At 44.7% G+C, this 18,810-nt stretch overlaps 1 protein-coding gene and 1 long non-coding RNA gene across 2 annotated transcripts in view; one reads left to right on the top strand and one right to left on the bottom strand.

Moving 5' to 3' along the window:
• The window catches only part of timm50 (translocase of inner mitochondrial membrane 50 homolog (S. cerevisiae)), a 25,762-nt gene extending 11,978 nt beyond the window's left edge, over positions 1-13,784 (bottom strand). Inside the window, exons 1-4 of the mRNA XM_027280696.1 lie at positions 13,762-13,784; positions 12,500-12,665; positions 10,217-10,248; positions 4,663-4,684 (exon numbers count right to left, since the gene is read on the bottom strand). Of these exons, the coding sequence (XP_027136497.1) occupies positions 4,663-4,684; positions 10,217-10,248; positions 12,500-12,563 (118 nt within the window). The 5' untranslated portion in view covers positions 12,564-12,665; positions 13,762-13,784. The remainder of the gene's footprint in view (positions 1-4,662; positions 4,685-10,216; positions 10,249-12,499; positions 12,666-13,761) is intronic.
• Positions 13,785-15,476: 1,692 nt separating this feature from the next.
• On the top strand, positions 15,477-17,343 carry LOC113746113 (uncharacterized). The gene is made up of 3 exons (XR_003462607.1): positions 15,477-15,495; positions 15,755-15,801; positions 16,096-17,343. It is a non-coding gene; the product is annotated as an uncharacterized LOC113746113 (long non-coding RNA).
• The last annotated feature ends 1,467 nt before the right edge of the window (positions 17,344-18,810 follow it).

Genomic DNA, 18,810 nt, shown 5'->3' with positions numbered 1-18,810 from the left:
CTGTGTTCACTGTTAGACTGGACACTGCCGGTTCAGATTTTCTGTCGCTGTGTTCACTGTTAGACTGGACACTGCTGGTTCAGAGGTTCTGCTGCTGTGTTCACTGTTAGACTGGACACTGCTGGTTCAGAGGTTCTGTTTGGATGCTAAATAAGGATTGATGAGGTTGTTTTTGTGACGTCCAGTTTGAAGCCTCTCATACTGGGTACCAGGATGATCCATCCAGGGCCTCGTTAAGCTCGTGTGTTTCACCCTGAAGGTATTTTCTGGGTCTAAAGGACGAAGAGGCCTCCTTCTCCTCTTTCTCGTCTGCCTCCTTTCATGTCGTCTCCCTCTCTAACGGTCTTCCTTTCATAGTCAATGTCGCCTCTTTGTGTGCGAGAGGCCTCACTCAGATCAGAGCTGTTTGTGTTTTCCTTGAAACCGGCCTGGGTGGGCCAAAGTGGGCCAAAACAGCTTCCCCTCCAACTCTGATACTGATATGAAGTTCATGTCTGAGCCAAGCAGGCTAAATACATCCTGACTGAAATTATCGTACTATGAGTTTACAGACAAACGTTCCTGCAGAGTTTCAATCCACAACCTGAGGGCAATAAAACTGAAAAATCTCAAACACGATATGACGCACCGTTTTTAAGTTAGTTCACCGATGAGGAGACTGTAACCGTACATCGAAAATGAACGCTTGCATCCTTCTGTTATGTTTTCACCATTTGAGCTTCGACAGGCGCTCATTTATTTAATTACTCCATCGTGTTGCGTCATCTTCTACAATGTTTTAATGGCGCCAACTAGCAACCAACTTCTTATATTCCCATAACGGTAAAACATGCAGAAATTTGCAGATTATTTTTGCAGATTTTCTTGAAAATTCGGATAAAATCTATTAACCTACAGCAGCTTGGTTCTAAGCAGCAGTGGATTCAGTATGTACGTTAAAAATATAAATCTGATTCACTAATATTTCGAAGTTCTTTTTGAAAGAAAGGATCCAGTAAAAACAGTCGACTTCTTTTCTTCAACAACTTTTTAAAGTATCGTGTTCGAAGTCACAAATTTTTAAACGTTATACTTTAAAATTCCAAGTGCACATGAAGAATATTTAAATGTTTCATCAACATCTTTTCATCACATGAAGAATATTTAAATGTTTCATCAACATCTTTTCATCTCAGAGGTGAAGAAATCTATGTTAAGTTGAACTTTCTGTCACGTCGTCACGTTGAAGTATATTTCCTTTTAAAGACGCAAAGCATGGATGAAAAAAAGAGAGAGTGGATATAAACAGAGGGAGGAGGAGGTGAGGAAAACAAGCTGACAAAAGCCAGAGAGAAAAAATCAAGGAGGGAGGGGTGGACTGGAATAACGAGGGAGGACAAACACAGAGACTGTCTAAAACCTGGACGTAGTCTCTGTGACGTCCCCACAGACTGTCTAAAACCTGGACGTAGTCTCCGTGACGTCCCCGCAGACTGTCTAAAACCTGGACGTAGTCTCTTGTGTTTTGGACGCCATCGTCCCACACACAGCTTTACTACATATGTTTAATTTCTTTGATTTCTCTCAGGTCAATTTCAGCGTATGGTTACGGTGTCATGACATAATGATCAAAGGGTCATTATGTCATGACACCAAAAGGACGCTGTGTGTGTGTGTGTGTGTGTGTCGTCATGTTTCCTGGTTGCTATGGTGTCCGACACTGCGCTGCATCACGCACACGAATGATGCCACGTAAACAGAGTCTGTAGCCAAACACGTCCCCAAAGACCCAAAGACCGACCCATCCACCCATCATCCATCCATCCAGAGAAGGAGGATGAAGAAAGAGAGTGAAGGAGAGGATGAAGGAGGTGAAGCAGCAGCGATCATCCATCTTTGCTCCCTGAGGGACCGTGAACTTTTACCCCGGTCCCTCAGCTCATCAGGGAATATTTGGCCCTCGGTCCTGGAGAGGTCCCTAAGAAGTCCCCGAGGGGTCCCTGAGGTCCTGATTGGCCCCCATTACTCTGAAGGGGGCTGATGGGAAATGAGCAGAGGGGCGTGATGGTTTAAGTCATCACCTCTCAGTACAATCAACACGGTGACGCAATAATCTCATGGTGATGGAATGATCACGTGACGACCTCCTGAAGACAAAACGGACCAATCAGACAAAGTTATCGGCACCACAGGTTCTTTCACGCCGAAGAACCAAACGACGAATCGTTAACGAGATCCAGAAACAAACTGATTCATGGAGACGCTTACATCGTGCTATTACTCCACCGTCTCCATGGTAACGTTACTGTCAGCTGCAACAAACAAACAAATCTGATTAAATCTAATTAAAATGAATGAATTAAAAATTAAACATGAACCACAGCAGGCCTGTACAGACCCTGGGCTGCAAAATTCTGTGAAAACTTGGAAACTTCCCATGGGAATTAACAGGAATTTATGGGAATAAACCATGAATTTAAATAAAGTTTATATTAATGTTTGGATATGATACAGTTTGTTTAAATTAACCCTTATTTACAGTTTCCAGGAATTTCCAATTTGGAATATTTCCAAAATTCCCCAACATAACTTCCCAGTGAAAGTTTCCAGAAATTTACAGGAAACTTTTCCCCCCGTTGCAACCCTACTCAGTGTGTAAAAATCAACCTTTTTTAAAACATATTTGGACGATGTGAAGATGCTGAAGTGACGTTTACGGACCCGTTACGGACGGTCCTGATCGGTGTCAGAGGGTGAGGTTGGTTAAATTTGAGGAATTTTCAGTTTGTGTGACAGAAAACTTCAAACTTTAACAAACAAAAACAATCGAACAACTCCCCAAAATCTGATGCAGAAAGAGCTGTGTGTGTGTGTGTGTGTGTGTGTGTGTGTGTGTGTGTGTGTGTGTGTGTGTGTGTGGGCGACAGCTGGGAGGATTCATCAGGTCGATCTTCCGTGACAGAACTAAACGAATCCTGATCGCCTGCTGATACCAATAATCTATTCATCAATACCTCAGAGTCCCCGAGGTCCAGTCTGCTGCACCACCACCACCACCCATCCTTCTGTTCATCAATCAATCCATCCACACACACATCAATCCATCCTTCTGTCCGTCTTTCCGTCCTGACCACACTTCAGTCATCATTTTTCAGCCTCATCGTGGTCGGTGAAAACCAAATGTCATCTTTACGAGCTGTAACCTCGGACAGAGCTGGAGACAGATGGACAGACAGATAGAGACAGACAGGCAGAGTCATAAAGTTACAGACAGAGGGAGGGACGGAGGTTTGTAGCGAAGATGAGGACAGAAGTGGACCTGTGGGACAGAGAGGTATTGATGAAGTGATCATTGGAGGAAGGAGGCGATCAGAACTCGTTTAGATCGATGTGTCGGGCTCAGCACTCATTAACCACGTCTGCCCATCTAACATCTAACGACGCTTCTACAGCCGTCCAACGACAAGAAGCAGATCTGGATCATGTGACTGTTTTCATCTGGGACATTTAAGAAATGTTTCCACTGCAGGAACTTTCCCCGAAGACAAGGAACCTTCAGAGGAACTTTTCCACCGCAGGGATCAGGTTCTAAAAAGTCCCTGATGGACAAAAAGTGTTTGACAAAAGTACAGCAACTGTTAGGACAGCCTGCGGGGACGTCACAGAGACTACGTCCAGGTTTTAGACAGTCTGCGGGGACGTCACAGAGACTACGTCCAGGTTTTAGACAGTCTGCGGGGACGTCACAGAGACTACGTCCAGGTTTTAGACAGTCTGCGGGGACGTCACAGAGACTACGTCCAGGTTTTAGACAGTCTGCGGGGACGTCACAGAGACTACGTCCAGGTTTTAGACAGTCTGCGGGGACGTCACAGAGACTACGTCCAGGTTTTAGACAGTCTGCGGGGACGTCACAGAGACTACGTCCAGGTTTTAGACAGTCTGCGGGGACGTCACAGAGACTACGTCCAGGTTTTAGACAGTCTGCGGGGACGTCACAGAGACTACGTCCAGGTTTTAGACAGTCTGCGGGGACGTCACAGAGACTACGTCCAGGTTTTAGACAGTCTGCGGGGACGTCACAGAGACTACGTCCAGGTTTTAGACAGTCTGCGGGGACGTCACAGAGACTACGTCCAGGTTTTAGACAGTCTGCGGGGACGTCACAGAGACTACGTCCAGGTTTTAGACAGTCTGCGGGGACGTCACAGAGACTACGTCCAGGTTTTAGACAGTCTGCGGGGACGTCACAGAGACTACGTCCAGGTTTTAGACAGTCTGCGGGGACGTCACAGAGACTACGTCCAGGTTTTAGACAGTCTGCGGGGACGTCACAGAGACTACGTCCAGGTTTTAGACAGTCTGCGGGGACGTCACAGAGACTACGTCCAGGTTTTAGACAGTCTGCGGGGACGTCACGGAGACTACGTCCAGGTTTTAGACAGTCTGTGTGTGTGTGTCAGTGTTGGGGGTTGAATGAAGGGACATATGGACGTTGGTAGCAGTTTGCAGTGCCACCGAGGCTCTGTGGACAGATTCATCATTCAAACACATCGACACGCATCACTGCCAGCGTGTCAATAAAAACACACATGCTCAGTAGAAGACAGACGAGGACTCATCTGGACACACACACACACACACACACACACACACACACACACACAGTGTGTTCACACTCACCTCTGTCGAACTCGTCTGGAATCTGTCAGAGAGAAACAAGAGAAACATTAAACTCTGACTGATGATCAATAAATCGATCAGTGTGATGTGACAACAAAATGACATGCAGAAGAGGAGAGGAAGGAAAGATGGAAGTGTGAAGAAGGAGGAGGTAAGAGGTGGAGGAGGTAAGAGGTGGAGGAGGAGGTATGAGGTGGAGGAGGAGGTAAGAGGTGGAGGAGGAGGTAAGAGGTGGAGGAGGAGGTGGAGCAGTACAGGACTGGGACAGGTTTAGGGCTCCACCTGGTGGCCGTGACTCAGACGTGCAGCTGGTTCATCACAGACTCAACACGGAGACGATTCGTCATTTTGACGACAAATTAAAAGATTCAAACTAAATGTAAATATAGAGAGACAACAGACGGAGCACAGACAGCCGTACAGTACCAGACTCAGCCCACAGCAGAGATCCAGTCCACCTTTAAAGACCCTACAAACCCTCCTCAAACACACCCGGCTGTCTGGTGCGAGTCGGTCTGAGTCCTTCTTTACACTTCTTTATCTAAATTAAAACATTAGGTCAATGTATTTACGGACGAGGCCTTCAGACGACGTGCTGGAAACTTCTTCTACTTGTTTTACACCTTGACTATGATCGGCTTCATGATGTTTTGGTCCGTCCTTCACACAGATTTAAGCCCCAACAGGAGTATTTACCACGAGTACGCAGGATACATAGTTAAACAGTCAAGTAGAGTCTGAGTGCTTCCTTGATGGGGCGTCCATCAAAAATAAACCAGCGTCACAGAGCGAAGAGACGCTTCTCTAGGAGGCTTTTCATGGAATCATGAGCGTCGTCTAGAACCGTCGGTGTAACCAAACTGGACTTAACTAAACTCGGTACAGTTTGTGGTCTTAAGATTTGGAGGAACAGAGGAGGAAAATACCGAAGGTCCAAAGTTTCTGGAAAATAAGATCCAGACGCTAACATACAGGGGTGAAATGAGTTCAGCTGCTGCTGCTGGTGGTGGTGGTGGTGGTTGTTGTGTTGTGTGGCTCAGTGTGGTCGGAGGTGTGAAACAGGCCATTAAAACCTCATCGACACCTCAATACGACTGCAGAGCTGCAGTCTGGGAGAGTGGGAAGGGAACTGGTTCCCACAGAGATCTTCAGTAACTAGAAGTTAAAGAATAATTAAATGGTTTTTTTTTTTATAACTTCTTGTCTTGTTTTGATCAAGGACTCATCCAATCATCCAATCTGACCAACCTACAGAGCCTCAAAAAACGAAAAGATATCATGATTTCTTTAGAATATTACACTTTCATATAATAGTACACTATATAAAATAACATTAGGATAATATTAAAACCGGCTGGTGTGCAAGAAAAGTGGTCTACACAGGTGGTTAGTCTCCAATTTGATATTGCCCCTGTAGCATCCGAATGCAGACAGAAATCTGTGGGCTGTGCTCTGAAACCCGTTATTTCCAAGGGTTTGCACCTTGAACTCAAGGTGCAGGTGCACCGCAGAGTGCGACAAGCACACCTCAAGACATGAGGTTGTACCGGGCATTAATTCCCAGTGTAGTGTGTGACCGGTACACAACCTAGTTATGTCTAAGCCTTCTAGAAGACCAAGAATATTTCAACCAACCGATGCTGCTGATGAGATTTCAGCCGAGATGGCCACAATGTGGTTAGAAAACATCTAAAATACTGGAGATGCTCAGGTAATATACCAGTGGGAACCCAGCAGCAGCTTGGTGGTCGGCACACTTTGTCACACCTCGCTGACACAAGTGTGCAACTTGGAAGACACAAAGAAGAGCAAATGTCCAGTTCGGACACATGAAGTGTCCACTGATGGACAGAAAAGAGCTCCAACTTTGGACAGGTAGGTGAGATAAGTGTGCTGTCTAAACACAATGAACACAAACAACAAGTCTGACTCAAGAACCTGAACTTAAGTAGTAGAAGAAGAAGCCAAAGAGCCAAAAGATACTCGTCTCCTGGTGCACTTTGTCAACCAGTTTAGCCAGAGTCTGATCTGGTTTGACAACTCTTCTTTACCCCTCAAGTTACATCTGAAAAACAAACAAAAAAAGTATGTTTGTATTTCATGAGGTTAGAAACATACTCCTAAAGAGGTTTGGGACAATACAAAGAAGCACTTTGAAGAACTTCACCTCTCACAGCTGGGACATGTGCCCACTGAGGTTTGGGTGGGGGTAGAAGGAGTAGGAAGGTGGAGAAGTGTGCCTCGGCTTTGAAGTGATCCAGTCTGCCTGTTGGCTAGACAGGATACAGCCAGGAGGGTTTATAATGTGTGAGAATGGGAAGGAAAGACCTTTACAATACAGCATGGAGGGCGGAGGACGGCTCCTGGTTCCCGCATCCTCACAAAACTTCAGAGGAGAACTCATCATGCCTTAACCCAACGTTCATCATCAAACAGGTTAATTAACTTATTCATGCAGAATGTTGTAGAAGAAATTCAAGAAAGGATCCAACTGATGCCAAGTGGTTTGTGGAAGAAACATCCTGAATGTCTGCATTCCTTGTTCTATCTGTCCACTGATGAGAAAAAGAATAAAGTGAAAGTCCATTGTTGGACAGTCCTTGTGGTTATCTCTGAGAAAGTCCAAGGTAATGTCTTCAAACCCTGAGGCTGAAGAAGCTACAACCAGAACACTGTCTAACAACTTCTACCACAAGATTCAACGTCGGAAATCTACGTGCACAAATTCAGTTTTAACGTGTTTTTGTACAAGATGTTTTATTTATTAGCAGTTTTCAAATAAAAACAAAGACTCTTTGTTGCCGTACTGTCAGTTCTTTTAGGTACTCCATTTCATCTGCCTTGCTCTCAAACGGAGGCGGCAGTAGTTCAGTCCATAGGGACTTGGCTTGTCCAGTATGGACCAAAAGTATGGAAGGTGGATTGGTAGCTGAGCTGCCCTTGAGCCCTTGAGCAAGGCATTGAACCATCCAACTGCTCTCAGGGCTCTGCACTATGTGGCCCTCTGAGGGATCGATAAAGTATCTAAAGAAAGAAACTTCCATATTATGCAACACCTAGTTGGATTTTCACCCACACCCTCAAACGGCAACAAACTGACCTCTTGTTTTGGGGGTTGATTGAAATGCTACCATCAAGTGTCCCATCTGTAGCAAGCGGGATGACTCCTGAGCTACGTTCATCATCAGCTCCAGAAGAAACATCCGTTAGTAGATTTACTTGCTCCGACCAATCCTTACTGTTAAACTGTTGTTTTTCTTCTAATGGTAGTAAAGTAATTATTTTGTTCTGGACTCTTAGTTGGACATTACAGGATATCTGCAGATGTCAACTTAGGTTTGTAGAAATTATTGACAATTTTTCTATGGTCAGACATTTTAAAAACAATTAATTTAGGACTTTATTGGCTAGACAACATGGTTGAGACCACACACACACACACACTGATCGTGTCCTTTGAAGTAATCTTCCCGGACTAACAGCTCACAAACAGCGCCGGCACACGCCACATGTCACAGTCCTGTTTAGCAAATGTCCTGTGAAGACGAGAAAGAGCCCGAGTGGGGGAGCGAGGCGGTGAGATAAGTGTGCCTTTTGAAGGTTCTGACGAGCGGCACAAGACGGTCTTTGCACTCGCCTGAGAAGTGTGTCGTCTGTTGGGAGCTCCCGACAGGAAGTCCGAAGGCGTGATAAGTGTGCTCTTTGACAAAAGCCATCGTCCACCGGCTGTAAGGAAGTGAACGGAGACAAAAGACTTCATCTTTCCCACATCCACACCTCGTCAACACTCCACAGCTGCTGCTTCTTTGGGCCACAAACTTGGTGATGGGCTGAATCTTGAATTTGATCAACTAATCTGATTCAATCCATGCAATGTTTGATTAAATAGATAAGTTTGCACCACCTACGATCACAGAGTTATGAAAGTCATCATTGTCCTTAAACCTTTTGTCTTGTACCCTGAAGGTTTCTACAGCAAAACAACAGGACTAAGACTCATCTTCAGGTACCTCGACTGTCCCTCAAACTTGAAGCTACCAGGCTCCAGTTGGAGGCCATTCTTCTGTCTTTTTTGCTGTCCAAGGCTGAGCAAAGAAAATAAAAATCCTGTCTCTCTGTGGACAACTCTTCTTTCTCGGGCTGACAGCTTCAAAGTCAAGATGACAAAGGCCGATCAGCAGGAAGCCATCCTGACAAGTTTGGCTCTTTACTACCAACAAAAGGGTCCTAATGTGGCAGAAGTGTGCCCTTTGAAGTGGCCCGTCTTCCCAGACCAACACCTCCAACAGCAGATCCTGTCTCAGAGCTGGGACTGTAGAAGAGACCTGAAGTCAGCTGTTATCTGAATAGAGGAATGTTCATTTTGTGTCTTAATAAAAACATAACTTTGATGACTGCTAGTTCAGAAATGATCGAAGAGGTTCTTCACTTCAGCTGTCAAAGAATTTGAGATGTGTCTGAAAGCTCCAAGCTTAGAAGCTTTATTTCATCATGTACCCTGAAGGTCAAGAATAAACGTCCATGTTCAAACACAAAATGTTCATTTTTAACAATCACATTGTTCCAATATAGACGTCAGAATATTTAATGGTTGGTGAAGACTTTTCAAAGACTTTTCAGACCCATTTCCATCAAATTCAAGGGCCCAACGTTTACGTTTGTTAAAAAAATTAATAAAACGCTCAAGGCCTTGAATGTTTTGCCAAATTAAAAAACTTTCAGAGACGTCAAGGACCCATGGGAACCAAAAACATACTGGTTGAGACCTGAATGAATAAACTAAACATTCTAAACCACGTAACATAAGAAAAGTACAGCAGTAATAGTATTTTTGGTGCGTTTTACCTTCTCTACATGTTTTATATATATTCAGGGTGATTGTTGGCTCCACATTTTGCTTCTGGAACCAGTTTCCAGGTGATCAGAATGCTGAAGATTTCAGTCTGTGTTTCTGATTTTCAAGGTCTGCAGAGGACATTTTGGGATAACGTGGGTCAAATCTGACGTCTTATTATAAGTTGATAAGGATGGCAGACCGGTCCTTGAAGTGGGACATCAGTCGGTGGTACATGAGAGGACTGGAAGTGATGGTCATTAGTGTCTGAAGGTGGGATAATTGGATCCTTTGATGTCCTCTACTTTCCCAAACTCACAGCTCAGACGGACGCGATGTCGCAGCTACCTGTCGAGTGTGCTGCCCTTCTTCTATTACAGCACAACGATGAACAAAGGGTGACGGCGAAGGTGACATAAGTGTGCTCCTTCCTTTCCCATACCAACACCTCCATCAGACAGACACATGTCACAGCCGCCAACAGGAAGAGGATCGCACATCAAAAGGAAGCGACAGCAGCGCGTCGAAGTGTGCCGACGCAAACCGCCACGAGAGCTCGGCTCTGGCCGTTGTGAATATCCCATTTGAGCCTGAGCTGTCTTCATTGTGTGGACACAAGCTTTTTAAACCGCCATCACCTCAAAGCACTGACAGGTACTCTTGGTGATGTGTGCAGAATCACACCTGGATGAATGATGTGTGTGTGACAGGAAAACTCACCACGTTTCCTTGTTCGTCCACCGAATTGGTGCCTAAAAAAAGAAAGAAACAAAAATAATGTTCAGAGATTAACACTCAAGTTTAAGCTTCGTTATTTGTTTGTAGACAATTAAAGTCATGTGACGAGATCTAAAAGAAAGGAGCCGTGTACTGAAGCTCAACCACAGCCAGTACTGACAGCTGTCATCAAAGGTTAAATGACTCTGATCAGACAGCTCAAGATTTCATTCAAATATTTGCCAAATGTTTATTTAACAAGTTCCTGTGCGGCTGAATTTGACAGTTTAATCAGACTGCTATCAGAACTGTCATTCAGGTTCACAGACACTGTTAAATTAAATGTTTATCACACCAACAAGTCAAGAGTCCCGTCTTCAGCCGGCTATTTGAAGAGGTCACCTTGGGTTTCCACCACATTTCAGACTCTTATGGACATTTACAACCTGAACAATTAATAGAATAAATACTGAATAGTTTAATGAAATAATTATCAGTTGCAGCCTCGATAAAAACACAAACGCAGATATTTTCTATGCACGTTCTGTTCACATCTGTAAACACTGACCTGCACGTTACCTGAATCTCGTGTGGACAGAAGAAACACAAAGTGTTTCACAAACCTATCTGCAGAGACACCGCAGAGAGACGAAGACACGCACGTTCCCCCAGTTATAATCCAGAATAATCCACACAAGAAATGTTAATCCAAAACAGAATTATTCCACAATGAGATGAGCACATCCAAAAAGATTTATATCCATCCTCTGTGAGCTCCGTCCATCCACCCGTCTGATCATCAGGAAACTTCACGAAGCAGATAAAAGATCCCAACGTGGCTTCATCCCAGAAGAAAAACTTCACGGCCACTAAAGAACCTGAAGATCTAAACCAGAAGCAGCAGTGACTTCATGAACCAGTTCACCCAATCCCTGTTGGGCTGAAGCTGATCTTTACCTGACGGCTGATTAATTAAGAAAATCCCGTCACGTCTTCATCGATTAAAACTCTTGCAGGGAGTTCACGTCTAAATCCGACTTCTCTTCAACCAGCTGCTTCAGACTCGGACAAACCAATGAATTAAACCTTATCGCTCTCAGCCTGACTCTTCTCTGACGCTCACCTCCAACTGACAGCTGCTAGCTCCACCCACCTGTGGGCCGTCCCTTCTAAAACAGGAAGCTGAGGGGCGATAAACCAATCACACCCGATGTTTACAACATCTCACTGGTGGACAGGCTGGAGGGGGGGGCTTCAGATCAAGTCCCTATTTAACCAAACTGACCTTTATCTTAATAATTACTCATTAATCATTGTTGTTTGGTTTGTGTTTGACCGTTACACAAACTTTCTTGATTTCAGCTTCCACAGTGTGAAGATTTGCTTCTTCTCTTGGTTTTACCTGAATGTTTTCGACATCTGAAGACGGAAATCTGGAACATTTTCTGACTTTTATAGTCTAAATTATGGTTTGACTCATTTGAGAGATTCAACCTGCCAAAGACTTCTACACCTCCATCATTGAGTCCATCCTCACCTCCTCCATCACTATCTGGTACACTGCTGCCACCACCGAGGACTGGGGCAGTCTGTCATGCACCACAAACAAATTCCTTGTAAGTCAAAAATCATACTTGGTAATAAACCTTTTTTCTGATTTTTCTGAGAATCAACAGTTTGTCTGACAAACAGCAGATACTAAATTTACGATCACATCAGTAAATCCTAAGAAACGCCTAAAGAGTTTGGACGCTCTGTAAAACTTAAAATACATCACGGAGGACTCGACCCCCATGATTTGAAACCAGCCTGAAACTCGTCAAACTAGTCGACTTTCCGTCAGTCCGTCTCAGATGTTCTGGTCCAGAGAAGACTACGGAGAGTCTGAACTTCAGAGGTCATGGACCCTCCTTACGTGCAGAGATTTCTCTGATTCTTTAAATGATAGACGGTGAAGTGCAGAAACTCATTCGGACTGTGTCCACAAGCGTTTTTAAACTGAACGAGCCTTTCGAGGACGCCTGATCATGAACGTTACCAATGAACCTGTTCACCTGTGGTGTGATCCAAGCAGGTGTTTGAGTCTTTTGTTGATCTTGTCACAACTTTCTGTAGCAGGTTGAAGACTTTAAATTCAGAATAAGTGAATATCGGTTTGAAGGAGATCTCGTCTTTCAGGCTTGATAAACTAAAGTTTGTGTTCATTCAGATAAAACCTGTTTCCTTCCTGAGTCGTGGCGTCACCGTGGTCAGTGTACCTGTACCTGCGCTTCAACACACACTCACCGAATATATAAACCATGCCGACCGCCCCGCCGAGCCCCATCAGCCCCGCCAGCCGGACCACCATCTTCTTAGCGTAGGCCGTGTTCTCCTTCTGCTTCTGCTTGTCCTCCGTCTGTTCTCCGCCTCGCTCCTTCTCCCCGTCGCCTCCCTCTGGAGGAGGCTGAGCCTGGACCAAGAAACACAAACAGACGATGACGACGATGTCAAAGTTTCATTCATTCTTCACGTGTGCTTAGTTTCCAGAACTGGAAACGTTCCACCCCTGGGAAGAACACGTGAAGAGGGAACTTTGGAAATATTCAGAAGCTCCATGAGAAAAGCAGATGTTCAAGTGTACCTGCATGAAATCTGGTCGTTTTAGTCGAGATTATGCTAAAATATGTTTCCCCAAATATATTTAAGTTCCCTGTTAAAAGGGCCAACTTTCAGTTTTGTAAATTCCAGAATTATTCCCATTAATTCCCATAGATTCTCATGGAAAGTTTCCAACTTAGACTTCTTCTTTTGGCTGGTTTATAACAGCTTTGACTGCGTCCTCACAGCTGGAAGCTGATTGGCTGGTTTCGTGTCAGTAAGGTAACGTATTGGAGGAGACGTGATCGTTAATCTCGTTAGCTCGTTAGCTCGTTAATCTCGTTAGCTCGTTATCGTAGCGCTGATGTTGGGCCGAGCGTCAACGTGTCGAGTCACCGCTAACAGGGCTAACGATTGTTTCATTAGAGATTAACTAATTAAGATCTGAACATCACATGACACCAACATTTCAACCAACTGTAGCTGCTGTTAGCTCTGTTTATAAGCTAGTGCTAGCTAAGTTTAGCTGCTGTTAGCTCAGTCTGTTAGCTGCTGTTAGCTCATGTTAGCTCAGTTTGTTAGCTCATGTTAGCTCAGTTTGATAGCTGCTGTTAGCTGCTGTTAGCTCAGTCTGTTAGCTGCTGTTAGCTCATGTTAGCTCTGTTTGATAGCTGCTGTTAGCTCATGTTAGCTCAGTTTGATAGCTGCCGTTAGCTCATGTTAGCTCAGTTTGATAGCTGCTGTTAGCTGCCGTTAGCTCAGTCTGTTAGCCAGGCTCTTTGACATAATGTGAGTAGAGAGTGAAGAGGACGTTGCGGATGGCTAACTGTGAGGTAGAGGAAGGTCTAAGAGGATTTATCTGACATATTAACAACATGTCACACACACACACACATGTGAGAGGAGGAGGAAGAGGTGGAGGAGGAGGAGGAGGAGGAGGTCTCCTCTGACCTTCAAGCCACACAAACCTTGACTGTGACTCCTCCACCAGCTCCGACTGATGAAATCCAGCTCCGTCATATTGTGTGTGTGTGTGTGTGTGTGTGTGTGTGTGTGTTTGTGTGTGTTTGTGTGTGTGTGTGTAGCTGATATAACCTCAGAGCTGATGCTAACCACATGCTAACTGTCACAGCTACACCCACACCGGCGTGTCTCCCGCGGGCGGTGCACACAGTCAGCCCCGCACAGACGCATGCTAAGGTTATCTGGCTGACCTGTCACCTGACAGCGGGACACGCCGCAGCGAGGGGCGGGAAACCAACGTCCCTGAAGCGGACACACACTAAACACCGCCTGCCGCTGCGTGTCCGTCACGTGAAGGTGTGAGAAGTGAGCTAGCTCTGACCGTATGTCACAGAGGGAGCGTCCGATTTGACTCACACGATCAAGTCGTGTGGGCGGGGTTACGCTGAGAGAGGTGTGTTCGCTCTGACAGGTCACAGGGTCGAACAAATCGAGCGCACCCAGAGGCGGTTAGCTTTGCTCACCTGCTGGAGCCTCTCCTGGAGGATCGCCTGAGCCAGCCCGCCCGTCGCGCCGCCCGCTCCGGCCGGCGGCTTGTCGGTGGACAGTGTCCGGACGATGTCCACGGTGGACCGGGAGGAGGCGGCGCCCGCCCGCCGCGGAGGCCGCAAGACAGGCCGCGGCTCGCGCGCACCACACATGGGAAACACACGGGCCGCATGTTGGAGAGGACGCGGCGCGAGCTGCCGGCGAGCGTGAAGAGGAGAGGACAAACGCAGCCGATTGGCTGAGCGGGGGTTTGAGTGGCAGGCGAGGGGGGCCAATCAGAGCGAGGACAGGCCACATGGAGCGCGAGGGGGGGGCGGGCGGCGTGGCGTCACGTCCAATCAGGGAAGAACGAGTCTGACCTTCGATTGCGACACAAAGCAGCCATGATGGATGAGGGCAGAGTGCCCAAAGTTGCGTCATCGTCACCTGGATGACGAGTTCATGACGTAATACACCAACAACCACCTGCACCCTATTTATAAACAAGGCACACTATGCAAACTGAGAGAGCGCCACCTCAACATGCGCGTGAGGAAACACTGAAGGCAGGTACTGAAATAAAATAAAATAAATCAAAAATGAGAAATATAATAAAATACATTAAATATAACATTATATATATAGACAAAATAAAATACTAACCGATAAATAAAAGTGAAAATGGCTTAACAGATTAAAATACTTAAACAGAAAATGTAAATAAATTGTTGCTTAACTTTAAGTTTAAAAATAGGTTGTACGTTTGTCACCTACAAACTTAGACTAACCTTGATGTGATTAAAACACCGGGTGCCCAGCTGTAATTTAATCAAAACGTACACACTAGTGGCTCCTCTATCAGATCATGTCTACTGGAAGGACAAAATGTCTTCAACTGTGTAAAGTCTTCTTGGTTTAAAAAGATTTTTTATTTCACACACCTGTTCTGTGCAAGGGTGCATGATGACTTTTTTTGGATTCAAAACTCACTTGGAACTGACCTGAGACTCGTCTGTCCTAAAAGGAATGTGCTAACTTAATGTGCAAACATGCTTTGTGTGTTTTGTTTGCAGTCTCGCGGGCTGTCAGGTAACAAAGGAAGGCTGTGCTTCTCTGGCCTCAGCTCTGAGCTCCAACCGCTCCCATCTGAGAGAGCTGGACCTGAGCTACAATCATCCAGGAGACCGAGGAGTGCAGCTGAACACTCTCAGGTATGGAGAGCCTTACTGTCATGTACCTATAGAGGCATCAGGTTTGGCAACCATATGAGACCACAGGTCATTATCAGACATGGCGGTGTGTGGTGTGTAGTCCTTACCATACTTCCAATGTCCGGGAAACTGAGAGCCTAACATGTAAGGAGTAAATGAAGCAGTTTAATGAATATACTGTATATGAAAGAAAGCAATTTAATGCTCATGCCTCTATACTGAAATGTGCTGGAGTGACGTGGTTTACCTCTTACTTCAGGGTGGATAATGGAGGACCCAAGAGGCTAAAGCCAGGTCTGACAAAGTGTAAGCATTTCCTTTAACTTGTGAAACCTGTGCCAAACAGTGACATCATTCATTCAAGCCTTACTGTTCATTCACATGTTGTGAAAAGTTAAAACCAAATGAAAAGAAAGTAGAAAGTTCAATTAACACCCATCCATCATGTGTGTTTTCTTATTGTAATTATGGGGTTCTTATGATTATGATAATTCTGACATGCAAATCTTAAAATAAGGAGTTTTCTCATGATTATAAGACGCATAGACCTTACACTTATGTACACAGGATGGATGAAACCTTCTTCACTTGTTTACTCAGATGCCTGTTGTCTCACACTGGACCCGGACACAGCCGATATCGACCTCATTCTGTCTAAAGACAACAAGATGGTGACAGGGGCAAGATGGCAAGAGCACCAGTCGAGTCAGCAGTTAGGAGTACTGTGTCGAAATGGTCTGACCGGTCGCTGTTACTGGGAGGTCCAGTGGAAAGGATGCGTTTCTATAGGGGTGACCTACAGAGGAATCAACAGGCATGGCAGGGATGCTGCTTGCTGGGTTGGAAACAAGTCCTGGATGCTGCTCTGCTCTAAGGACAAGTACTCAGTCTTGTCCAATAACAAAGCAGAGAAACAGCTTTGTCCCTGTTTGTCTCACAGAGTTGGAGTGTATCTGGACTGGCCTGCTGGCATTCTGTGCTTCCTCATACAGTTCCGTAAAAGGGTATTCCGCCTCCACACCTTCCACTGCACATTCACTGAGCCAGTCTACCCTGAATTCAGGTTCTTGGTTTCAAATAGTGTGCGTGAGTGCTCGGTATCTTTGTGTGAGCTGTAGAAACAAGAGTTACCTTAATGCTAACCAACAAGTGCTGACAGATAGATATGCACAGAGCATCTAAACTGTTTAGCTACATGTCACAGGATATTTTTCATCTTTACATCTTAATATATCTTATTTTTGTGGTAACATGAAGTCCTGGAGTGAAGCAACATATTTAGCTATAAGAAAATCTGATGGGTCAAGGACGTAGATATATAATCAGCAAGATAGAGCCTATTCAGTCTAATGAGAACACCTCGTCTGGCACATGCGCCAACGATGGATCAAAGACTTTACGTTTTGACAATGTCACAGATTTCTACATCACTCACTCTCAGCTTGAGGAAAGTTTTATGAATACACAACCTCAATGATTGACATTGTTTGCAGCAGTTGTGTCCCGTCAACGGTTTTTACACGTCTTTTTTAACTAGTTCTAATATATATATGCAGAATACTGATGACTAAAACAGACTTTGTTAGAGAAATGCAGATTTCTATTTGCCTTTGGTCGGTCGTGTTCGTAAGAGTTACTGTTACGTACAACTCTGTTGCTGGTTTGTTTTGTTGATTTGATTGTTCAGTTTGCAGATTACAAATATCTCATGCTCTCTTTCTTTCTTTGTTGTCCTTCACTCAGAGTTCATCGTCTTTTCTCTTTGTTAGTTTAGTCAGTTTACATTCATTTTTGGGTGGCAGAGTGAAGAGTTGATGAGACAAAGTGCACGGTGATGTTTCCCCGTGCTTTGAAATAAAAATGTTTATTTTGTACAAATAACAAACTTTATTTACAAGAAAACGTTTAACAGCATTTCAAAATAAAAGTTTGAAAATACACAGAACACAACGTTTATTTGAAGTACAGCTGATCGCATACACTGACCTCCAGTGTACACACTGTAGAACTGCACCCGTTTAAAAATATGCAAAGGTGTCATTGCATACAGTGACCACAAGATGTCAGTGTGCCCTGGGTGGATGCACCTGTTCAGGTTCAGGTTGTTAACACAGAGGTCAGGGGTCAGCTGAATTTATATACAACTCACCTGTTCAGGTGATATTAAGGTTTAAAGTTATGCAGGATTAAGAGCGCGGACGCTTTGAGCAGCTGATCTCACTGCCTAGTCCAGCAGCAGTCAGCCCAGCTCGGCGTCTGTCTTTCAGCCTTTTATTTCACCAAGCTCTCACCAACCACTAAAAGTCAGTCCCACATTTACTCTTGTCCGGCGGCTTCTTGGCGCCTCTTCGCTCTCTTCTCCTCTGCCATCATGTCCGTAGAGGCTGCTGAGCCCGGTTAGCTTCAGCGTCGGTCCACATCTCCTTTGCTAACAGTGTGCAGCACAAGCTAACGTTAGCTTAGAAACCAAACACCGACACCCACGAAGCTAACGTTACCGCTAACATGTTACGTTAGCTAGTTAGAAATTCATCCAAGCAAGCTAATGTATCAAAATACTGTCTGAGGTGGATAGCCATGCTACTAACTTATAATGTCCAGCTCTGGTTCTGGCACGACACTGTAAACCTCCTCTTCTTCCTGGTGGTCCTAAAACACGCGGCTCGGCTAATGAACTGAGCTAACAATAGCTAACAGCAGCTAACAAACTGAGTTAACATGAGCTAACAGCAGCTAACAAACTGAGCTAACAGCAGCTAAACATGACATGCAGCTAAGACACAATGAGCTATCGTGAGCTAACAGACGAGCTAACAAACTGAGGAGCTAACAAGCAGCATAACTAGACTGAGCTAACAAATGAGCTATCGTGAGCTAACAAGTAAAGCTAACAGACTGAAGCTAAACGAGCAAAAGCAGCTAACAACTGAGCTAACGCAGCTAACAGATGAGCTAACATGACCTAACAGCAGCTAACAGACTGAGCTAACACGAGCTAACAGCAGCTACAGCTGTCAGCAGTTTACTTCACTGTCCATCATAAACTCTGTAATCACAAAGAAAGTATCTTTAAAATAAATGTCAATAATAATATATAATAATTATTATATTATTATTAATTATTATTCATTAATTTTATTATTATTTTTAAAATTTTTAATTGTTATTTGTTATTTTTATCATAATTTAGTTATTTTATGGCAGAAAGGTTTGAAATGTTTCTGTCTGTTTGTGTTTATTCAGTCTGTGACGCAAAGACACACACACACACACACACACACACACACACACACACACACACACACACACAGAGAC

The sequence above is a fragment of the Larimichthys crocea genome, chromosome VII (assembly GCF_000972845.2).
Source record: "Larimichthys crocea isolate SSNF chromosome VII, L_crocea_2.0, whole genome shotgun sequence".
Taxonomy (NCBI): Eukaryota; Metazoa; Chordata; class Actinopteri; family Sciaenidae; genus Larimichthys; species Larimichthys crocea.
Note: the sequence above shows the minus strand (reverse complement) of the source record. Positions and strands in the feature narration are given on the sequence as shown.